General features: G+C 28.2%; 1 protein-coding gene and 1 long non-coding RNA gene across 8 annotated transcripts in view; one reads left to right on the top strand and one right to left on the bottom strand.

The window, feature by feature from the left end:
- LOC127287024 (uncharacterized) overlaps nucleotides 1-21,122 on the bottom strand; it is a 113,463-nt gene that overhangs the window by 84,351 nt on the left and 7,990 nt on the right. The gene's annotated exons all lie outside the window — the stretch shown is intronic.
- Nucleotides 75-5,608, top strand: LOC127287008 (trichohyalin-like). 4 transcript variants are annotated; one of them, XM_051313697.1, is made up of 7 exons: nucleotides 75-268; nucleotides 736-914; nucleotides 1,010-1,226; nucleotides 2,049-4,638; nucleotides 4,823-4,937; nucleotides 5,049-5,228; nucleotides 5,493-5,608. In XM_051313697.1, exons 2-7 carry the CDS (start codon nucleotides 906-908, stop codon nucleotides 5,583-5,585), a joined length of 3,204 nt encoding a protein of 1,067 aa, XP_051169654.1. In that variant the 5' UTR covers nucleotides 75-268; nucleotides 736-905; the 3' UTR covers nucleotides 5,586-5,608. The 4 variants fall into 4 exon arrangements, with proteins under 4 accessions (XP_051169654.1, XP_051169653.1, XP_051169656.1 ...); XM_051313696.1 differs by having other exon boundaries at nucleotides 75-370; XM_051313699.1 differs by lacking the exons at nucleotides 75-268; nucleotides 736-914 and adding an exon at nucleotides 1,787-1,872 and having other exon boundaries at nucleotides 1,137-1,226.

The following is a 21,122-nucleotide window of genomic DNA, read 5'->3' as shown; positions in this document are numbered from 1 at the left end:
AATGAAGAAAAGAAGCAGGAAGAAGGAAATGAAAATTGTTTTATAAAATTCAATACAAAAAACAATGAGTTGAGTGTTGCTTGTGAAAACAAAAGATTGTAAATGAAAAAAGCAAATGTCAATAAATTCTAAGACAATAAATTTTGACGAGAAAAGGAACTTTCTTTCGAGGAGGTAAATGATGGTGAAACGCTAGCCAGCTGGTGTTCTTGTTTAGATTGTATCTTGAAAATTCAAAGACATCCGCCTAATCAAATTTGACACTGATGTAAGTATAAAACAGAGTTGGTTTCTTTTGAAAAGTCAACTGACATTTGAAAATATAAGTGAAACAAACAGGCTACGGAAAATATATATATAGTCTCTGAAGGTAATAACAATTCTTTCATTTGCGATAAAATTAAATTCAATATAAATATTAATTTCTTATTTAATAAATTATTTATTTAATTTTATTTTTTTGATACAAAAAAATGATTAACTTTTGTAAAATTTAATTTTCATTATAATATAATTAATTATATTATTATTTATGTATGTTAATAATTAATTTAAAAGGTTTCAAATTATAATTTTTAAACAATAAAATAATTTTCAATTTGTAACAAAGTTTCAGTAAATAATATAAGTTACAGTTATAATAAATTAACAAACCACGAGAGTGTGGTTGCATATTTTACGCAGTTTGAAAATGTCATATATATTAGTCTAATCTTCGCCATTTCTGGTTTCCAGGAAAAGATATAGCTTTCTGCAGGAAATGTCGGTACCACTTTGACTTTAGAAGATTTACTTGTCTGCGGTGTACCCCAAATTTTACAACAGTGGATTTTAAGTTCCCTAAAATATTGAGACACTGGAGAAAGCGTAAAAAGCATAGTGACCAAACAATTGTTCTCGAGGAAATGATGCAGGTAAATTTACAAAAAATTTATTTCATATAAAAAAAAAATTTATATTTATTATACTAAATGAAAAAAAAATTTATTTTTCTCAAATAATTTATCAGTATAATGAAGGGAATAATGGCGAGGACAATGAAAAAGAAACCGAAGAAGAGAGAATAACAATAATTGCGAGATGTTCAGCGCTTCAGGGAATGGAAAATTTGCAAATTGGTTCAAAAACATATTTATTGTTTCGTGAAAAGGCTTTAATGAGATCTTCAGAATGTCCTTGTTCCAGTTGTTCAGCATCATGTGCTAGTGAAATACCCAATTGTTATTGTAATAATAGTGCCTCCAGTTCAAATTCTTCATAAAATAAATATATATTTGAAATATTAAAAAACCAAAAATATTTCCTAATTTACTTATAAAATAAAATAATAAATTATAATTAATTTAATCTAAAAAAAAAATATATTTGATTTATAATATAAATATTTTAATTCACTGAGCAAATTAAGAATAACTATTTTTAAGCAAAAAAAATTTTATAATTAAATTTTAAATGACCAATTTTTAAATAACATTTTTAAGTAAATAGATTTGAAAAATATGTTGAAATTATAAAAATAAAATAATAATGAAAATTAACCATAATAAAAATGCTTTCAAATCGATAGTATCGATTATTTTGAATAGCAGACAAATTCATTGATCTTACAATTAATAAACAATAAATAATACTCGATGATTTGGTGTATAAATAAAAGTTAAAAAATATTTTTGGTTTTTATAAGCTTTGATATCTTTTTTGAAATAATAATATTTCTCACAAGAAAATTTTTTATAAATATACTTTCATGTATTTAAAATATTAAATTTGGATTTCCAACTTTAAGGTTGGAATCCCCATTCACAGTTCAAAAGAATGATAAAGATTTTTTATATCAACAATTTTGTGTATCAATTATGAATTCGAAAAGAGGTAACAAATATTTAAAAAAACAAAATATTTAATCTTTTCACCATATAATGAAAAATTTTTCTAAAAAATATTACGAAATATTGTGAAACTAAACAAAAGGTTAAAATTATCAATTTTAATTATAAATAAAGTGTCATTAATTATTATAAATTAACTATTTTCGCCTTGAATTTCAGGTCCACAAAATGAAAATCAATCTATTCAAACGGATGCTCTAATGTCAAATGCAAGCACATCGACACCCAAAAAGGAAGAAGGACGATTTCAAAAATTGAAAAAAATTTGCTTTTGTTGTAATTCGTTGAAAAAGAAATCGTCCAATGAAACCAAGTCATCTGAAATGTCGAAAAACAAGTCCAAGTCGAAGAAGGTCAAGAAAAAAAGAGGGTCAACGACGACATTAAAAAGTGAGGAAAGAAAAAAATCCACTAAAACGAATAGCGGAAAACGAAAGAAGAGAAATCGAAAGAAACGCAGTAAAGAAAACGAAATAACAAAAAGCAATGACCAAGAAAATCAAATAAAAGCCGAACCTGAGGAGCGAAGGGTTTCGATAAAACTAGAGGGGACAGAAAATGAAAAGCGTCGAAAATCAGAAGCTGACAATAAAAGAGTGACAATTGAGGAGGAAAATGTAATTATATTACATGATAAAAAATTTGAACAAAAACGTGAAAGAATCGAAAGTGATAAGGGTCAATTGGAAAAAGAAAGGAGACAAATGGAAAGTGAGAAAGAACAATTAGAAAAGGAACAAATAGAAAGAGAAAACTTGGATAAAGATATTAAAAGACGAATGGATAAAGAAAGGCAAAGATTAGAAAGAGAAGAAATAGAGAAGGAAAAATTGGAGAAGGTGAGAATGGAAAAAGAAAGGAAAAAATTAGAAAAAGAAGAAATAGAGAAGGAAAGGTTGGAAAAGGTGAAAATGGAAGAAGAAATGGAAGAAGAAAGGAAAAGATTAGAAAAAGAAGAAATAGACAAGGAAAGGTTGGAAAAGGTGAGAATGGAAGAAGAAATGGAAAAAGAAAGGAAAAGATTAGAAAAAGAAGAAATAGAGAAGGAAAGATTGGAAAAGGTGAAAATGGAAGAAGAAATGGAAAGAGAAAGAATAAAAAAAGAAGGAAGAAAAAGAGAAAAAATGGAAAAAGAAAAATTAGAAAATGAACAAATGGAAAAAGAAAGACAAAGATTGGAAAAGGTGAGAATGGAAGAAGAAATGGAAAAAGAAAGACAAAGATTGGAAAAGGTGAGAATGAAAGAAGAAATGGAAAAAGAAAGAAAAAGATTAGAAGAAGAAGAAATAGAGAAGAAAAAGTTGGAAAAAGTGAGAATGGAGGAAGAAATGAAAAAAGAAAAAATAGAAAGAGAAGACAGAGAAAACATTGAAAGAGAACGATTAGAAAATGAAAAAAGAGAAAGAGAAAAGCAAAGATTAGAAAAAGAAGAAATAGAGAAGAAAAGATTGGAAATGGTTCGAATGGAAGAAGAAATGGAAAGAGAAAGAAGACAAATAGAAAGAGAACGAATAGAAAATGAGCAAATATTAAAAGAAAGGCAACTATTAGAAAAAGAAGAAATGGAAAGAGAAAGAAAACGGATAGAAAATGAGCAAATAGAAAGGGAACAAAAAGAAAGAAAAAATTTAGAAAGAGAAAAGAGGAAAATAGAGAAAGAAAAGGAGAAAATAGAAAAAGAAAGGCAAAGATTAGAAAGAGAGGAAATAGAAAAAGCAAATTTGGAAAAAATAAGAATTAAAGAAGAAGAAACAGAAAGAGAAAGAAAAAAAATTGAAGAAAAAGAAAAAATCGAAAAAGACATAATAGAAAAAGAAAAAATTGAAACTGAAAGAAGACAGATAACACAGGAAAAAGAGCAATTAGAAAAAGAAAAAGAAATAATAGACACCGAAAGGATAAAATTGGAAAAAGAAAAGGAAGAAATAAATAAAGAAAGAGAAAAATCTGAAAGAGAAAGAGAAAAATTGTCCGAAATTGATAAGAAAATAAAGAGAGAAAGGGAAGAGAACCAAAAAGTAAGAATGGAAAATCAAATACAGAGGGAAAAAACCATTGAAGTAGAAAGAAAAGTGCGAAAAGAAGGCGATCGAACATTATATCACGAGAACGATAAAAAAATAAAGAAAGAAAATAACAGGAATGAATTTATCGAACGCGATAGAAAAAATTTGAAAAAAGAAACAGATTGGAAACCACATATTGAAAAAAATCGTAAAAACAGAGAAAAAGAAATTGACGATTACTTTCGCTTGAAAATGGAAGCAGCCAAAAATGAACGTATTGAAAGTGATAAAAAAGCAAAATTAGAAGAACCAATTAAAAAAGATAAAAAATCAAAACTAGAAAAAGAAGATAAGATAAAAAAAGAAAAAGGCAAAAATTACAATAATGAAGAAATAAGAAGAAGGGGTGCTGAAAATTGGGATTATAGACAGCCGGAAGTTTTTCTAAGACCACAAGCTAAAGACAGAAAATTAATTTCCACCAATGATGCAGAGAATGTTCAATATCATCGTGAATATTCACTTTTTGTGCAATGTCCAACTTTTCGAAAAACTGAACCGCCATTAATTTTAAATGATAGTACAAAATATGACAAAAAATCGTCTATTTCTAATTTTCTTCTGGACACTGATAAAATAACCCAAGTGAACAATTTACAAGCATGTTCTGGATTTTGTGCCAAGTATTTGAAAACCGATTTTGAAAAATGGAAAAAATTTGCCGAAAAGAATTGTAAAAATAAGTTAGTATTAATAATTTTAGTAATACTAATTCTCAGTTTTGTAATTAAAATTTTATAATTCTTATCAAGAAAATAGAAAAAAATTCCCAAAGTAGTATTTCATATTAAAAAAAAAAAAAATGGTTGAAAAAAGGTTATATAAAAATTATTTAAAAAAAGACAATTATAATTTTTTTTTTTGCAGATTGGAAGGTGAAATTTGTAAACCGGAAGAAAAGGAGGAGTCGACAAACTCATCGAGAAGAGGAACATGGAACAATATCAAAGATTCCTCCAAGAAGAATTGGGAGAAATTACAGGTTAATCATAACTATTATTTTTTTCCACTTATCCAAAGTAATGACTTGATATATATGTTTTTGAGTTTGAATCGTATATGATTCGCACGTTTGATCGCGAATATATCGCAGACTCAATTTTCTCCCGGGAAGAATAAATCATTGAAAGATACAAAAGAGCCAAAACTCTGCAATACACCATGTGAATGTCAGACGGTAAAGAAAAAATGCAATTTAGGCAATTGCACGTCAGAACGATGTAAGGAATATTTGGAAAATGCAAATAAAAAGATTAAAGTTGCTGTTGAGCAGGTAAAAGCGATATAAATATAATTATTTTTATTCAATATACTATTTTTAAAAAATAAATATTATAAATAATAAAAAAATAATAAACAATAAAGAAAGAAATAATATATTTAAAAAATTAATAAAAATAACAAAGAAATAAAATTTTCCGCATTATAGGGGTAAATGGGGCAAAATGGAATATCACACGGGGCAAATAGTTGCTGTTACAAAAATTTTTTTTTATTATTAAGTAATAAATTAATTGATTAAATTATTTTTTCGCAGATTAAAAAAATTCAAGAACCCCTCGAAAAGAACGAATGTTGTTGTACTCCAAAATCCGAGTCAGACTGTACAGTTTGTTCGAGAAAAAATTAAAAAAATTGGTAAAAAAAAGCTCACCACTTTTATATAAAAATTTTTTTTGAACATTATGTAATAAAAATATTTTTCTATTATATTTTTTTAAATTAATATTTTTTGATTGGAAGAATGATTTTTTTTATAAAAAAAAAAAAATTCAAACCTAAATAATTTTTTTACTTTCTATTTATTATTTATATATATATATATATATATATTATATTTAAACAATAATAAGTACTTATAAAAAATTGAAAAATTGTTTATTTATTTTTTAAATTTATTATTATATATTATTAGTTGTTATTAATTAATAATGTATTAATAATTAATTTTAAATCCATAAGTAAATATATATATATGCCATATCAGACTATGTTATTTATAACCTATATTTCCCAGTATTCATCGGATTGCGTGCATTCGAGTTCGATCAATTTACTGAATAATACATGTCATTTCTTATGGCACAGAATTTATTTTTACAATATCTTGCACGCATTTACAATAGAACAGGTACTTGTCTGATTTGGGCGTGTCTCGTGTCACATTCTTGATGAGTTGTTTAACTTTTTAAAATTGATATAATTTTAAAGAGAGAGAATAAAAGAAAAATTTATATTCACTTTCTTCACGGAAAGAAATTTTAATTACATTTATAATATATTTGAATGCAACAAAAAATTACTCTCTGGGTGTATAAAAAAAATGTTTAATTTTTAATTTAAAAAAAAATTTAATTAAAACAATGTTTTCTTAAAAAAGAAAAAAATATATTTTTCACTCAAATAATAAAATTCTTGGAATAAAAAAATTTTTCTTCCTGTCAAAAAAATATTTCTCTAATTACCATATATATGTAAATAAGTAATAGTATTTATATTCAAAAACTTCAAGAATTAAATTTATATATTTATTTTTTATGTTTTTAACTATTCATATTTGATTTACATCAAAAGTATTATTCTTTATTTTAGAATATTTTTTTTCTAGATAATTATCAAACTATTAATACTTTCTGACTCCCCTTATATATAAATTTTTTTCTTTTTAACAAAACACAGAATACAAAATGAATTTTAAAGTTTGAGGTGAAATTTCCGAAGAGACGATGCTTATATAAATCATACGAAGAAATGCGTATTCATTATATAGTTGGACATATGTAATTGCAACGGGCGTGTCTATTCAAGTCATTATGTATTCATATTCGTATATATATAGATACACGTAAAATGTCTATTTATGTATATATATATATATATATATATATATATATATATACACTGAAACCTTGATTCACATACTTATAACTTGTGCCTTATGGGGTTGAATTTCCGGAAACTTGAACATGGAAGTAGGCGTGATGATACGTGTCGCAGGGTTAAGTGGAGACTGTATTTTATACTTCTAAGTATAAGCGGAATTGTATGTTTCTCTCTTTGTAGAACGAAAACCTCTCGCGGTTTTACTCTTCACAATAATGAATGTCTCGCGCGAGAAAACAAGGAATCTCCCTTTCAATTCATTACAGGAAACGAGCAAATTAATTAAATGGTTTGAGTATAATTAGCCGAAAAATTGAATAATTTTCAATTTAAAAATTCAGATTTATTTTTTACTTGAACGTTTGAATTTGAAGAAACATTATTGATATTATTTGACGAGGTCTGAAGAAAGGGACCTATGAAGCAAAAAATTATAGGTTATGTTTTGAAATTTTTAAGTGAAAATAGACAAACCATTGATGTTTAAGTCTTCATTACATCAAAAATATTCAATAAAAACTATGATTTGAAGAAAGCTTTTCAGATTATATCGAAATAAATTTCTTTAATTCAATGAAAACTAATATTTTCCTTTTATAATCGAAGAAAAAGAAGAAGAAATAAGGACACCAACAAAGAAACCCAGATAGCATGTAAGCTTGCCGCGCAATATCGACAACCTTGCACGTAAAACTTGCCGCAAACTTTACTGTAAGCTACAAATGTCCCACCTGACCCAAACTAGCATGGTAAGCTTACCGAAAGATTGCAGTGTAAGGTTACTGCAAGATTGCACTATAAGATTATCGCAAGATTGATCAGTAAACTTGCACGGTAAGCTTGTAGCAAGGTAGGTGCAAGGTTGCCAAATAACCTTGATTTAAACCTAAAAAATTTATTTTTTTAAAAATGTTTCGTCTAATTTATATAATTTTATTATATAAATTTTTGATTATATAAATAAGACGAAACATTTTTAAAAAATAAATTTTTTAGGTTTAAATCAAAGTTATTTGGCAACCTTGCACCAACATTGCTACAAGCTTACCGTGAAAGTTTACTCATCAATCTTGTAATAATCTTATTGTACAATCTTGCAGTATATAACCTTACACTGCAATCTTTCTGTAAGCTTGCAATAAGTTTGCGGCAAGTTTGCCTTGCAAGGTTGGCAATATTGCGCGACAAGCTATTGCTTACGTGCGGTATCTGGGAATCGTCAATTACAAAAAATAAAAATTCTTTACTGTATATCTATAAAGTTAAAAAAGAAGTGCAAACTATATTCGTCTTTTTCGTATCCATAAAAATTCAACTCCATCATCAAATCGTCGTCGTTGATTCACTTTATTGAGTTATTAGCCATAAACTATTGAATCAAAACATCTTTATTATTCATTTTCATAATATCCATGCACACACACACACACACACACACAAACTTATTATGCATTGTTGGAGGAAGGAAGCTATTACTGCAATTTATTAAGATCTTCGTGAACGACAATGAAGATTGATTTTCTTGAAATAAAATTCAAATATAGAGAGAGAAAATAATAATAAATAATAAACCAAAAAAAAAGAAGAAAAAAAATGTATATACACGAAAGGGAAAATTTTGTGTGATGAATTGAAAAAACGACGTCAGGGTATCGTGTATATAAATGTTTAGAGTCCGCAATTTTCACGCTTTCCTCTTGCTCTAACTTCTCCTTTGTTATCATCTTCGTTCGTGTAAATTTCGCGTGGGATAAAAGGCTCTGGGCGAAGCTGTCCATTAAATTCGTCATGGATCGTTATTCCACGTAGGTATATAACCGACAACCTCTCTGTGTGTTCTCATCCTATTAAAACCGCACTCCATTCAACGCGCGAACCGCTAACACACAGTATTGATACCTCAACACCGATTTATTATGAGCTTTGCTCTTTTGTACGGACTAGGGGAGCAAGGGGTTGGTTGTAACAATTTTATATATATATATATAGAATATTTTATAACAATCAATGATTTTAATGATAAATTAATTATTAACATGATATATATCAGCAAAATAAATATCTTAAAAGTACACCATTTGATTACTGGAAGTCATTAAAAAAAAAAAAAAATTGAACCACTAAATCAATTTAAAAGAACTTCAATTTAATCGAATCTTAATTTGATAGAATTCTCATTCAATCGAATTTTATCTGATTCGCATTTTTAAATGACAAATTCCAATTGGAGAATTTTTAAACCCGAAATTGTGGTGATTTGTTGAATGTGTTATTTGTGTGTGAATATTACTATTCGATTTAGTAGTAGTTTTTTTTGCAGGGCGCATGAATTTCCTATAAAAATCATTATTTAAAATTTTCATTTTAAAGAAATTTATTAGATATAATTATTTTTTAGACGAATTGTTTATTTTTCGAATTAACATTTGACGTAGTATTTCACAGGAAAAACAAAGTGTTCTTTTAACACCAGAATTGGTGTTAAAATAACGCACGCAACAAATTTTACCCTAAATCTGGGTTATATCTTATGGGTTTTAGTATTGGAGAAAATTACCCGCAACAAAAATAACACCATCTTTTTTCTGTGTTCTTTTCAAACGAATTTTTTACGTAATAAATATCCTCTTTATGCGACTTTTTATTTTAAAAAATCGAATTTAAGTAATTATTAAATAGCAAAATTCTCATTCAACGGAATTCTAAGTAATTCGAATTTTGAAAAGTTTCAGAATTTCTAAATCATCGAATCTTTATTTGTTCAAATTTTTATTTGAATGAAATTGTATTTTAATAGAATTCTTAAAACATCGAATTTTCATTTTATTCAACAAACAATCGACATAAGAATACGGCGCGAATTTTAAAATTAACCATTTGAAGTTATCAAAAAAATTATGATTGGTTAATTTTTAAATTTGTACCGAAATCTTTCTGTCACTTGTTTTTGTTGGATATTTGCAATTTTTGGCAAATGGAAATTCGGCTTTTTAAAACTTATATCAAATAAAAATTGCGACGAATGAAGATATTCGGTAAACTTAAAATTATATGCGGCATTTCAAAATTTGAATCACTTAATATTCTGTTAAATCAAAATTTTGTTAAATTAATATTCGGTTAAATTAGAATTTTTTAAATAAATAGTTTATAAGGAGAAATTCTGTAAAATAAAAATACGATACCTAAAAATTTTGTTATGCAAAAAATTCATTTAAATGGAAATTCTGTTAAATGCTTATTTGAAAAATGACAATTTGCCTAAAAAATAATTATATCTAATAAAACTCTTTAAAATGAAAATAAAATATCTATAATTAAAATAAGTGACACATATATGTGACGTTAACGTACAAAGGGATTTTAAGAAGAAAAAAAATACAAAACGTATATATACATATGACAATCTTTAAAATGCAATTGACTTGACATTTATTTCCTGACAGGAATATATTCTTATATCAGAAAAAAAATTTTTAATTCCAAAAGAAACCCACCTCTGTAATATAATTCTAAATATAATACATTGTTCAATAGTTTGTGATACTTTCGAAAAGCGATGTTTTATATATTGTATATATATACATGCGAATTTACAACAAGTCAAAATGAATAGTTTCAAACGGGACACTTGAACGTCTCGATAATGTTTGTCTGGTGCGCGAGTAAATAAATTACCTGTCATCAACGCGACTGGATCATTACATATCTTTGAGATTTACAATAAAACCCACGTTCGAAGCCTGGAGACGATATCTCGAGGTGTATATACATATATATATATATAAGTAAAAGCATTGGCTTTTATACATTTTTTCACTCTCAAATTTTGCCGCAGAAAGTCCAAAAACTCTCGTAATGACTCGGCAAAAATTTAAAGAAAAAAAATTTCAACAATATTATATTTATATACATTTTGCGGACATAAAAACGTTGGTCAAAAATATACAGTGGATCGCTTTTATTAAAGAATTTCGAGTCCCGAGGGCATATATTTGCTGCGGTGTTTGTATTGCGAATAATCACGTGGTGCGATCCTGAAATGATCGAAGGCGCCCTAAGGACACGAGAGACAGAGAAAGAGAGAGAACTGAAACGGAAAGAGTAATTCCTTGGACCAAATATATAATGAATCTGCAACTGGTTGAGAAAATATATCGATATCTTTCTTTTTTTTGTATATATATATATATATATATATACATATTTTTTTCAAGCCTGCGTCGCAATGACGATCATTATAGTGTCGTATAAGAGCCGGTTATATATAGAGTCTTAATTTTTTCATCCCTTTTGTGTCTTCTACGGCTAACACATGTCAATGCGCGTATATTTCTTCCTTCGCCATATTAGTTTGCTTGCGACTTTCTCACTCGCATGTGATTGAGTGTCTCTAAGGATATATATATACGCACCTGATTTGTTCGCATCCTTCTTTGGCATTATTATATTTTCGTTTGTATATACACTATTATTCTTACGGTACACATATACATTTTCTTTCGACGAGTTTCCTTCAATGGCAATATCTCTGAACTACTTTAATTCGTCGTTTGTTTTTCAAAGCACATTTCTTCAATAACAATATTGTATACGCGCAGTAGGATTAATAGGAGCGTATGATTATTCCATAAAAATCATTAGTTAGAATTTTCAAGAATTTTATAAGATATAGGTATAATTATTTGTAAGACAAATTTAAATTTTTTTTAATTTATAAATTTGAGAGAATTTCTTTTTAAACAAATTTTTATTTTAAATTTTTTGACACTGAATTTTTATTTTACAGAATTTTGTTTTACACAACATACTTTATTTAAAATAATTTCAATTGAACCAAATATTAATTTAGCATACACGGAGAAAAAAGATTTAGCAATACCAGCAAATTTACCTTAGTTGAAATCAATTAGCTGATTGTATAAATAATTTAGCAGATACAACAAATTATTCGCAATGGTAGTTAGTAGACATTTGTTCCATTTACTAATGAGTATTAGCTGTAATGTTTAGCTACCGCAGCTAACAATTCGCAAATCCGTGCCTGTGAACCCCGTAAGCCGGCCGGTATCGCGTCGTCACGCATGCGTCTCAGTCAGTATTCGCAGGTGTCAAAGCATGATCTTTTGTTGAGGGAAAAATGTGCAAAAGTGCAGTGAATCAATTATATTTTCGGTAAATATTATTTATTATTATTAAAATGCTGAGTGAAGAGTTATTAGATGTTCTTAAAAAATGGGATATGGAGGATTGCGTCGAGAGATTCGACAGTGAGTATAAAATATTTTCAAACTTAACCTAAAAAAAAATTGGAATTTATGTGGTTTAGAATTATTTGGATTGAGATTGCCGGATTGCTTAATATTAAATTTAAATACAAGTTTCTTTTTATTAAAATTTAGTAATTTATGTTTTTTTAGAAGAGAGAATTTGGAAAATAAAGACGCTGTGTCTCATGTCGGAGGAAAGTGCACATAAATTATTTCCTGAGGAAGGATTGCGGCTAGAATTTTTAGACAATCTGAACAAATTTAGAGGTGCGTATTTTTCGCTTTTGTAAATATTTTTTATATAAAAAATGTATCTAATAAATTTCATGAAATTATAACTTTTTTCGATACACACTTTTTTACAATTGTTTTTAGATAAGGCGAATCAAAACTCCTTAGAGAATCAAATGCAGAATTTGGAAAACCAAATTTAGCTATCACGGCTAACTATCATAGCTGCAATTGCTAACTGTTTTATCTGTCATTGCTAACTATCTTAGCTGTCATTGCTAACTGCCTTAGCTGACACAGCTAACAACACATAGCTAACACTAGTTAGCAGAAATAGCTAATAAAGTTGCTCTCCATATAATAGCAATTAAAATTAGTTGGAATTGCTAATTCTTATCTGTAACAGCTAACTATTTTTCTCCGTGTATATATACAAATTCTCATTCAACGAAATTCAAAGTAATTCGAATTTTTAAATGTTAAAATTTCTAATTTACCGAATCTGCGTTTGTCAAAATTTTTGTTTAAAGAAAAAATTCTTATTTGATATACAGATTTCTTAAAACTTCGAATTTTTATTTGTCCGAAATTGCAAATGGCCGAACAAACAATCGTGCACTGAAAAAAAAATTCTGGTAAGGTTATATTTAACATTACTTTCTAGTTATGTTAACCAGAATTCTAGTTGAATTAACTAGAATTCTCGTTAAAATAACCAGAATTCTGGTTAACCTAACCAGAATCAAAATGTTAAATATACCCTAACCAGAATTCTGGTTATTCTAACTAGAATTCTGGTTATTCTAACCAGAATTTTTTTTCAGTGTGAGAAAGATTTTGGCACGTTTTTTAAAATTGACGAATCAGAAAATAGCAAGGAAATCGTAATTGTAATAAAAAGAGCTTATTTTATTCAGTAAGACATTCTCTTAAATCGCTTATATTTTTATATTGTTGAAAGTAAGTTGTTAAAAAATTATAAACAATTGAAATTTTATTTAGTAAATAATTTTTTGAAAACTTACTTTTAACAATATTAAAATATAAGCTATAGTAGAGTAGGTTTCACTAAATAAAATAAACTTTTGTTTATTAAAATTAGATAAAAACTGTGTTTTTTGTCTGAGCTGATAGTAAAAAGATTAAAATGTTAAAAAAAAATTTTAATCAACATCGTTTTTTGTTTGTTAAAAAACAATTTTTTAATTATGAGGTTATGTTAACATGTACCATTTCTCCTTAAAAATTCGGTAAAAATAAGAATTCTTCTAAATAAAAAGTTATGTAAATAAAGAATTCCTGTCAAATAAAAATTTGGTATACCTAAAAATTCTGTTAAACAAAAATTTTATTAAAAGTAAATCCCATTAAAAATAAATTTTGTTGAATGCTAATTCGAAAAATAAAATTTTGTTTAAGAAATAATTTACTATATATCTAGTAAAATTCTTAAAAATGAAAATTCTAAATAATAATTTTTATGGGATAATCATGCATTAAAATTATTTTCTGATTAATATATCAAATGTTATTAATAAAGAGCGGTATGTAGTTATTAAAAAAATGTAATAGATACTAAAGTTAGTGTTTTTGATTATAACCTTGAAACTTTCGTAGTAGAAGGGGAAATAGCGCGCGAGAACCAATCGTGACGCGTTTATCCCCACTCTTTGGGTGCGCACGCAGCTTTTTTAACTGATATGCGACGCTAGAGTTCATTATTAAACAAGATGAAGTTAGAACACTATTCTGTCTGTTCAATAAAAACTGAAGAATATGAAAATTGTTTTTTTCATTTTAAAAGCTTATTATGTTACATTTAATCACAATTCAATATTGATTAAAAAGCAAAATCCTGCTTGAAAAAGTGATTATGTTTCCTTGGTTTTCTTTAAAGGCGAACAATATAAGGAAGTTGAAGTATTCAAAAAACGCTTTTAGCGATATCTTAAAAAAAACGTTTGCGTGAGCAATAACCGCCACACTATATTCAAACCTCTCCTTCCTTCTCCCTCTTTCGTTGAAACTATACATACGTTGATATATACGTACATACATATATACATCGATGTTGACAAGAACTAATGACTTTTAACGCTATATATGTATAGTCTACTCTCGAGATTAATTAACGAAACGACCAAAAATGGCTAAAAGGGATATAATTATTTTACGTTTTGCGCTAACTCGACAATTTTTGCACAAGAGCTTATTATTTTGTCGATATCGTGGGATTGATATACACGGCATGATGATTGGTGTGCGCGACAAACAACAAATACCGGCAAAGAAGAGTTTGTGGAATTTACGAGATAAACGCACAAGATCGATCGATTGATCTCGTGGGACGCGACGAGTGTGATGCACACGCGGTTATTGATCGTGTGAGAGGATGATCGTCACGATGAGAGACAGAACGATTTGGCTCTTCTTTTTAAGAGAGAGAGAACCTGTCACCTCTCTTTGAGCACATCGCGCGAGAAATCCCGCGCGCGATGGAAATCGTGGATCGTTAACGTCTGCCTGTCAAGCTGTCAGACGATCACGTAACTCACCTACGTCTTCCTAAAGTTGTTATGTTACCCTCGAAGGATATGAGTTTCAAATATATATATGTATACGAGTTCGATTTGAAAGATTCATTTACCTCGAGATCATATATAAAATAGTCTTTTTGTTCTATTCATATTTCTTTGAGACTCAAATTTTTATTTTTATTATTGCGCTTTCTCACAATGTATCAGTTTAGAAATTAGCCAGCCTCTGACATGGATGAAACAGGGGTCACACCATGCCCTGTTCGGACCAAAGTGAATATAGAGCCTGACTACACCTAGAGTCAACCAGGAGGATTAAATTTGATGCTCAGGCGTATTAAACGAGTAGATTATATTCGCGTCTGCGCAGAATGTTTGTGTACATCTGGGACCATGGCTGCGACAGTGACAGGTTAGAAAAGTTTGCTGGCTTAGGCGACCATGTGGTTGCCTTTTCTAACCTATATCTCTATCGCAACCATGGTCGCAGATGTACACAAACATTCTGCGCAGACGCGAATATAATCTATGTACTCGTTTAATACGCCTGATGAGCATCAAATTTAATGCTCCTAGTTGGCTTTCGGTGTAGCCAGGCTCATATTCCCCAAACGGAATTATTCTACCCTCTAGAGATTAATAATCTCGATTTTCCCGCCAAAACTTTTCTGTCGGATATTTGTTCGGCCATTTGAAATTTTCACAAGTACCATTTATGAAATGTTTACATGAATGCATGTAACTCGGTAGCTGCTTTTTTTCATGAACGCAGTGTATCGATATTCCGCGTAGTCAAGATAAAATACATAACATAACTAATATCGTTAACTTATTGGTAAAATGAAAATGAATCAGCAAAGTTATTTTTCATCAATTTTCATTTTTCTATAAAAAAGTATGGGTATATATGCGAAACTATAATCAACGTATAAAAGATGTGTCCAGGCAGATTAAAAGAATCACGATTTATATGTGTATTACAATATACGGGATGGAAGCAAATGAGAGCTAAACGATTAATAAAAAAAGAGAAGATCACGAATTATAAGGATATGAGAATTGAAAAAGCTCGAGGTGATATTCTTGCACCCGTCGTCAGAATATAATCCTTGTATGAGAATGATGCTTATAACCTCATGGTATGTATGAATTGAAGCATGTGTTCCTGGTAGTTTCCACACGCATAATCACCTGTCTCGTCCATCATAAGTACTCTCTCTCTCTCTTTCTCTCTCTTTCTCTCATAGGCCCAGATGTAATATGCTATGGTGAGCCCACGCAAAACCCGTCCGACATCCCAACGTTTCAACACACGCCTACGAACGGTCGGCTTGCTTTCAAAATGTCGTAAGTCAAATTGCCGAGAGTTGCACCGTTTCATCATTCAAGTACTTGTGTATATTCGCAGACCATCTGACATTGCTAATGCCTATATATACATACATATATACAACGAGTGCTTTACATTTAACCAATAACCAACTATATATATATAGTGTACCACACATATACGTGTGGTATCCACAAATCCCTGTGACAAGGGATTTAAACGTATATCTTCGCAATATTTTTAAAATATGGGTCTCTTCCTTTTTTTTGCTGATTTTTATAGTTTATGTTAAAATTTATTTTTAACTTATAGTATAGAATGGGTATATTTATAGTATAACAAAATATTATCATTTTTAATTCCAATAAGTGTCCAGATTATGAAGAAACGACGAACGATTAGAGCGCGCATTTAACCTATACGGATTCCATAGAAAATTGACCTGAACTTTCGCAAAGAACTAACGCAAAAGTGAATTACAAAAGGTGAGGTAAAATAGTGTATTTTACAAAGGGTCATTACACGACTTGAAGTATGTTATTTACAATCGTTTTTCAATGTCGATAATGTGCAAGGCCTTTCAAATTCTTTTGCGACTGCGAAGATTGCAGAGCGTCGCTATATATATATATTTCTGTTTGATCTTGTGAAACCTGTTTTCATTTCCCACGAGAATATCTTGATAATCATTCCTATCATCCCCATGGGGATGTCAGACCGAACGAAGATCAAGTTGACCTATTCGAGCAAAGTTTCTGATCACGTAGTAAGATCATTTCTTGTAAAGTGATATGACCGCATGATAAAATGAAAGGGATGAGTGCCTCTGATTTTCTTCTTACAGTAGAACATATATATTATATATATAAATCCGCAGTATTCTAGCGTAATGAAGGGGTAAAACATATTAATGTGCGTTCTCTATAATACACATTGTATAAAATTATATACAATAATCGCACATTGTGTATGACAGAACAAGTATATGTGTATGTAATATAGTGGAAATAAGAAAGAGAAATATGTAATATACAGTGGAAGTAGAAACAGAAGTAATTCTTTGCAGTAATTACTGTCATGTTCAATTTACAAAATGCTATTCTTCCTTCTATAGTTACGTGACTCACATAAAATGTATAAGATAATATGTGTAATTTGTCGTTTTTTAAAATAAAATATTCTGTTGTACTCTGAATAATTTATTTATTAATATTATTGTTATAAGTACCTATTATTATAACAATAATCGTATTATTATCTCTGAATTTTTTCGTTTTTTTTCTAAATTTGATAAGAAATATATATATATATATATATATATATACATACATGTAATATCGGATATAGTATTTTATTAATTGTTAAAACTTATGAAAAAAATCATATATCATTTGACTATATTAAAATATGTTTATGATAAATTCCCTCCCCCCCGTATAGTAGGATTTTTAATGGGCCTATTACGCAGGAATTTCTAAACAAATACATCACTTCATATAAATTTCATTTTGCCGCGTATCCCGCTGATAAGTCCCGGGAATAAAAATTTTAACAGGCAACTTTTAAAATCTATGGACATTTAAATATATGTCCGTGTTTGTTGTCCGGCAAGTCGGCACATTTTTTTTCGCTTATAGTCATCAGTTAAGATTTACATTTTTAGATGAAGCCATTCCAGTTGATTCTTTCGTATTTTAAAGAGATAGTGTTGCATTTTTCAGAGGAATATATATATATATAAAGAGAATTTACTTTCTGCGTAACTTTTTAATTTTCATATTCCACTAAAAAACGAAATTCTTTAATATAAAAATATATTTTATTCTTACCTATAGAATATAATATTAAAAAAAAAAATAATAATCTTAATATTTTTTTAACTTAATTAAACGTAATAGCCTCAATAATAAAAAAAATCATTGCTAAAATTAACCAAGAATTAATTGAAAAACTGCTTGTTATACATATATATATATATATATATATATATATATATATATATGTAGCTTTAGAATTTTAGTCACGCAGCTTCAAAACTTCAATCAACATAGTTATTATAGTAACTTCAATTATATATATATGTAAATGTATAACTTTGAAACTTTGCAATTATGAAGTTAAATGTAATTCAAGTTCTATATAAAACTGCACACAATTGTGAAACTACATACCTGAATTTAACTATATATATATATATATATAACTGAAGTTAAGCTATATATATACTATATATACTTTTTTCTATCAATATGAATTTAATAGAAAATATGTAAAAAAATATATTTGGAATATAAAAAGAATAATATAAATAATAAATAAAATTAGTAAATTAATTAAAATAAAATGTTTGATATTTTTTTGTAATAATATAATTATAACAAAAAAATCATTGTTCACCGATTCTATAAATTTTCAATAATTATTTATTTATATACAAGAAAATGTTTTACATTTACTTGCATATTAAAAATTTTTTTTTGGCACTTTCTCTAACTTTGAATCTCTATATAACTTTGCGAATTTTTCACTTAGAGGAGCTTAAGATGAAGATAAGTCCAATACCCAAGCAAAAATTTCTGTCAAACGCCGATATTGACAACAGGCGCAATCATGCACCAATACTATGGTTGGCCGACAGTTGGCTTACCAGTATTGGTTCAGTACTATGATATGGATTAAATTCTGTACTGTGCCAATATTGCAAGACAATACCGGCATGCCAGTATTATTGAGACAGTAATAGTAAATCAGAACTCGGTCAGTATTAATTCAATACCGAATGCCAGTATCCAGAAAAATTATGAAAATTGACCTCCATGAAGTTGGCGTTGACGCTCAGCGCCGAAAATTATTTTTCACGGGACCAAAAATGTTAAATTTTTTTTTTTTAAGATTTTCGGTCCAAATAATTATATAATGCCCAAAGAAATATACTTTTTAAGGTATTATGTGAACCCAAAACTTTTTAAAAATGATTTGTTATTTTTGGTCCTGTGAAAAATAATTTTCGACGTTGAGCGTCGACGTCAACTTCATAGACGTGAAAATTGTGTATTTTTGTTGGTTAGAAATTAAATTTACATATACATATTTTTTTAAAATTATTTTAATACTTCTTTTCGATTACTGCAATGCGTTCGTTTAACGGAATTATGAAATTTAAATTTAATATTAAAACTTTTTAATAAAAGAAATACATAATTACTGAAGTTCTCAAATTATTTTTCATACACTGAAAAAATATATTTGAATCAAATAAACTCTATTTTAACCAATAATTTAAACAAATACAGATAAATATATATTTTATAATATTTGAAGAAATTATTTGAATAATAAAATAAAGAGTAAAATGTTAATATAAAAAAATAACATTTTCAAAGTTATTATAATAATTTATTATTATTAATAGTTAATGATATGAGCGCGTGCAGTTCGAGCGAAGAGTCGCGGTTCTTCGATCCAGATGCTCAATTAATGTAAAAAGCAAAAAGAACACTGAATTTTGAATATCTACCATAGTGCTGGCTTATTTGGTTATACTATATTTTTGCCCGTACTGACAAAATACAGAATTACTGCTAAATTCCAGTATTGAACCAGTACTGAACGTCAATACTAAGCCATTACTAATGACCAGTACTAATAAACGGTATCATCCCAAACATATGCCAGTATTGGTTCAATATTGGCGATCAGTACTTTGCCAGTAGTTGCCAGTACTGGCGCAACACTGCGCCGGTTGTAAATTTTTGCTTGGGTAGTGCCAAAGTGGTCTTTCAAAACTTGATTTCCGTTTTTAAAAAAGCCTCATCGTAAAAATTAGATGAACTAAAAATATCGTTTTTCTTAGTGTAAACAATAAAATTAAATTGAACAAAATTAAATTAAAAGTAAATAACATTACAAGCGCGAGCAAAAGAACAAAATAATTTAATTGAAATAACAAAAAATTTACGTTGGTTTAAAAACAAATTTTTTGTTCAATCAAATTATTTTCTTGAACTAACGCAGATAGTAAATTTGGTATAGATTGAACAAAAGAATTTGTCATACTCAACTAAACATTAATATATATTAAAGAAAAATTTTAGTTGGCTTTTTTTCAAACTTTTAGTGAAAAATTACTAAAAATTAGTAGAAATTTTCACTAATTCAAATTTAGAGAGTACTAATTCCAATATAGAAAGTATATATAAACTACTTCTTCTTTCGCTTATATTGCTTATAAAACGATATATATATAATATATATATATTTATTTTTGTGTAGAGAATTTTCAATTCCTCAAAAAAGTAATTAACGAATATATATATATATATATATAATATGTTTCTTATTTGAAAATGAATTTGTTTCTAAGGCAGAAAATTGATTCAATAACATATATCCACCATTGAAAAAAGAGCAAAAGAGGGGAACCGGGCGTTGTCTGCCTTGGCCTTATGGCGATCAACAGATGCTTTAAATGCATCCTTCTATCTCGCTCTTTCACGTTTATTCTCTTTTACTCAGAAGCCAGTAAATTGTGTTTTCTCCATCTTTTTTCTGTCTGCTTCGCTCTAGCCATGGTTTTATGGACTCATCGCCCTGCCCGAACTAACCACCGACACTTCGACACTGGTGGTTATACTGAGAGAGAAAGAAAGAGAGGAAAAAAAGAGAGAGAGAGAGAAAGACAAACTTCCCTCACACATATACAAAAAACACTATACATATATGTATAATACATAAGTAAAGTTTTTTCAGACATCAAAACAAGAAGAGGAGCACCATTTTTCCCCTTCTAATTTAAGAGCTGAGGTCGAAAGACTATATGGCCCAACCTTCTCCACATGGCGTCTTGTATTAGGTCCCACGAAATATATAACACAATGGAAAATAATTATCTTGCCTATATATGTATAGATTATACA

Source organism: Leptopilina boulardi, unplaced genomic scaffold, assembly GCF_019393585.1.
Source record: "Leptopilina boulardi isolate dan_hultmark-lab unplaced genomic scaffold, ZJU_Lbou_2.1 LbouV2_367, whole genome shotgun sequence".
NCBI lineage: Eukaryota > Metazoa > Arthropoda > Insecta > Hymenoptera > Figitidae > Leptopilina > Leptopilina boulardi.
This window is presented reverse-complemented; position numbering and strand designations above follow the sequence as displayed.

What these genes read in the sequence shown, in the direction of transcription:
- LOC127287008 (XM_051313697.1), top strand. An exon ending in TGAAATACCCAATTGTTATT is followed by an intron (nt 1,227 to 2,048) that starts GTAATAATAGTG and finishes CTTGAATTTCAG; the next exon opens with GTCCACAAAATGAAAATCAA. An exon ending in TTAAAGTTGCTGTTGAGCAG is followed by an intron (nt 5,229 to 5,492) that starts GTAAAAGCGATA and finishes ATTTTTTCGCAG; the next exon opens with ATTAAAAAAATTCAAGAACC.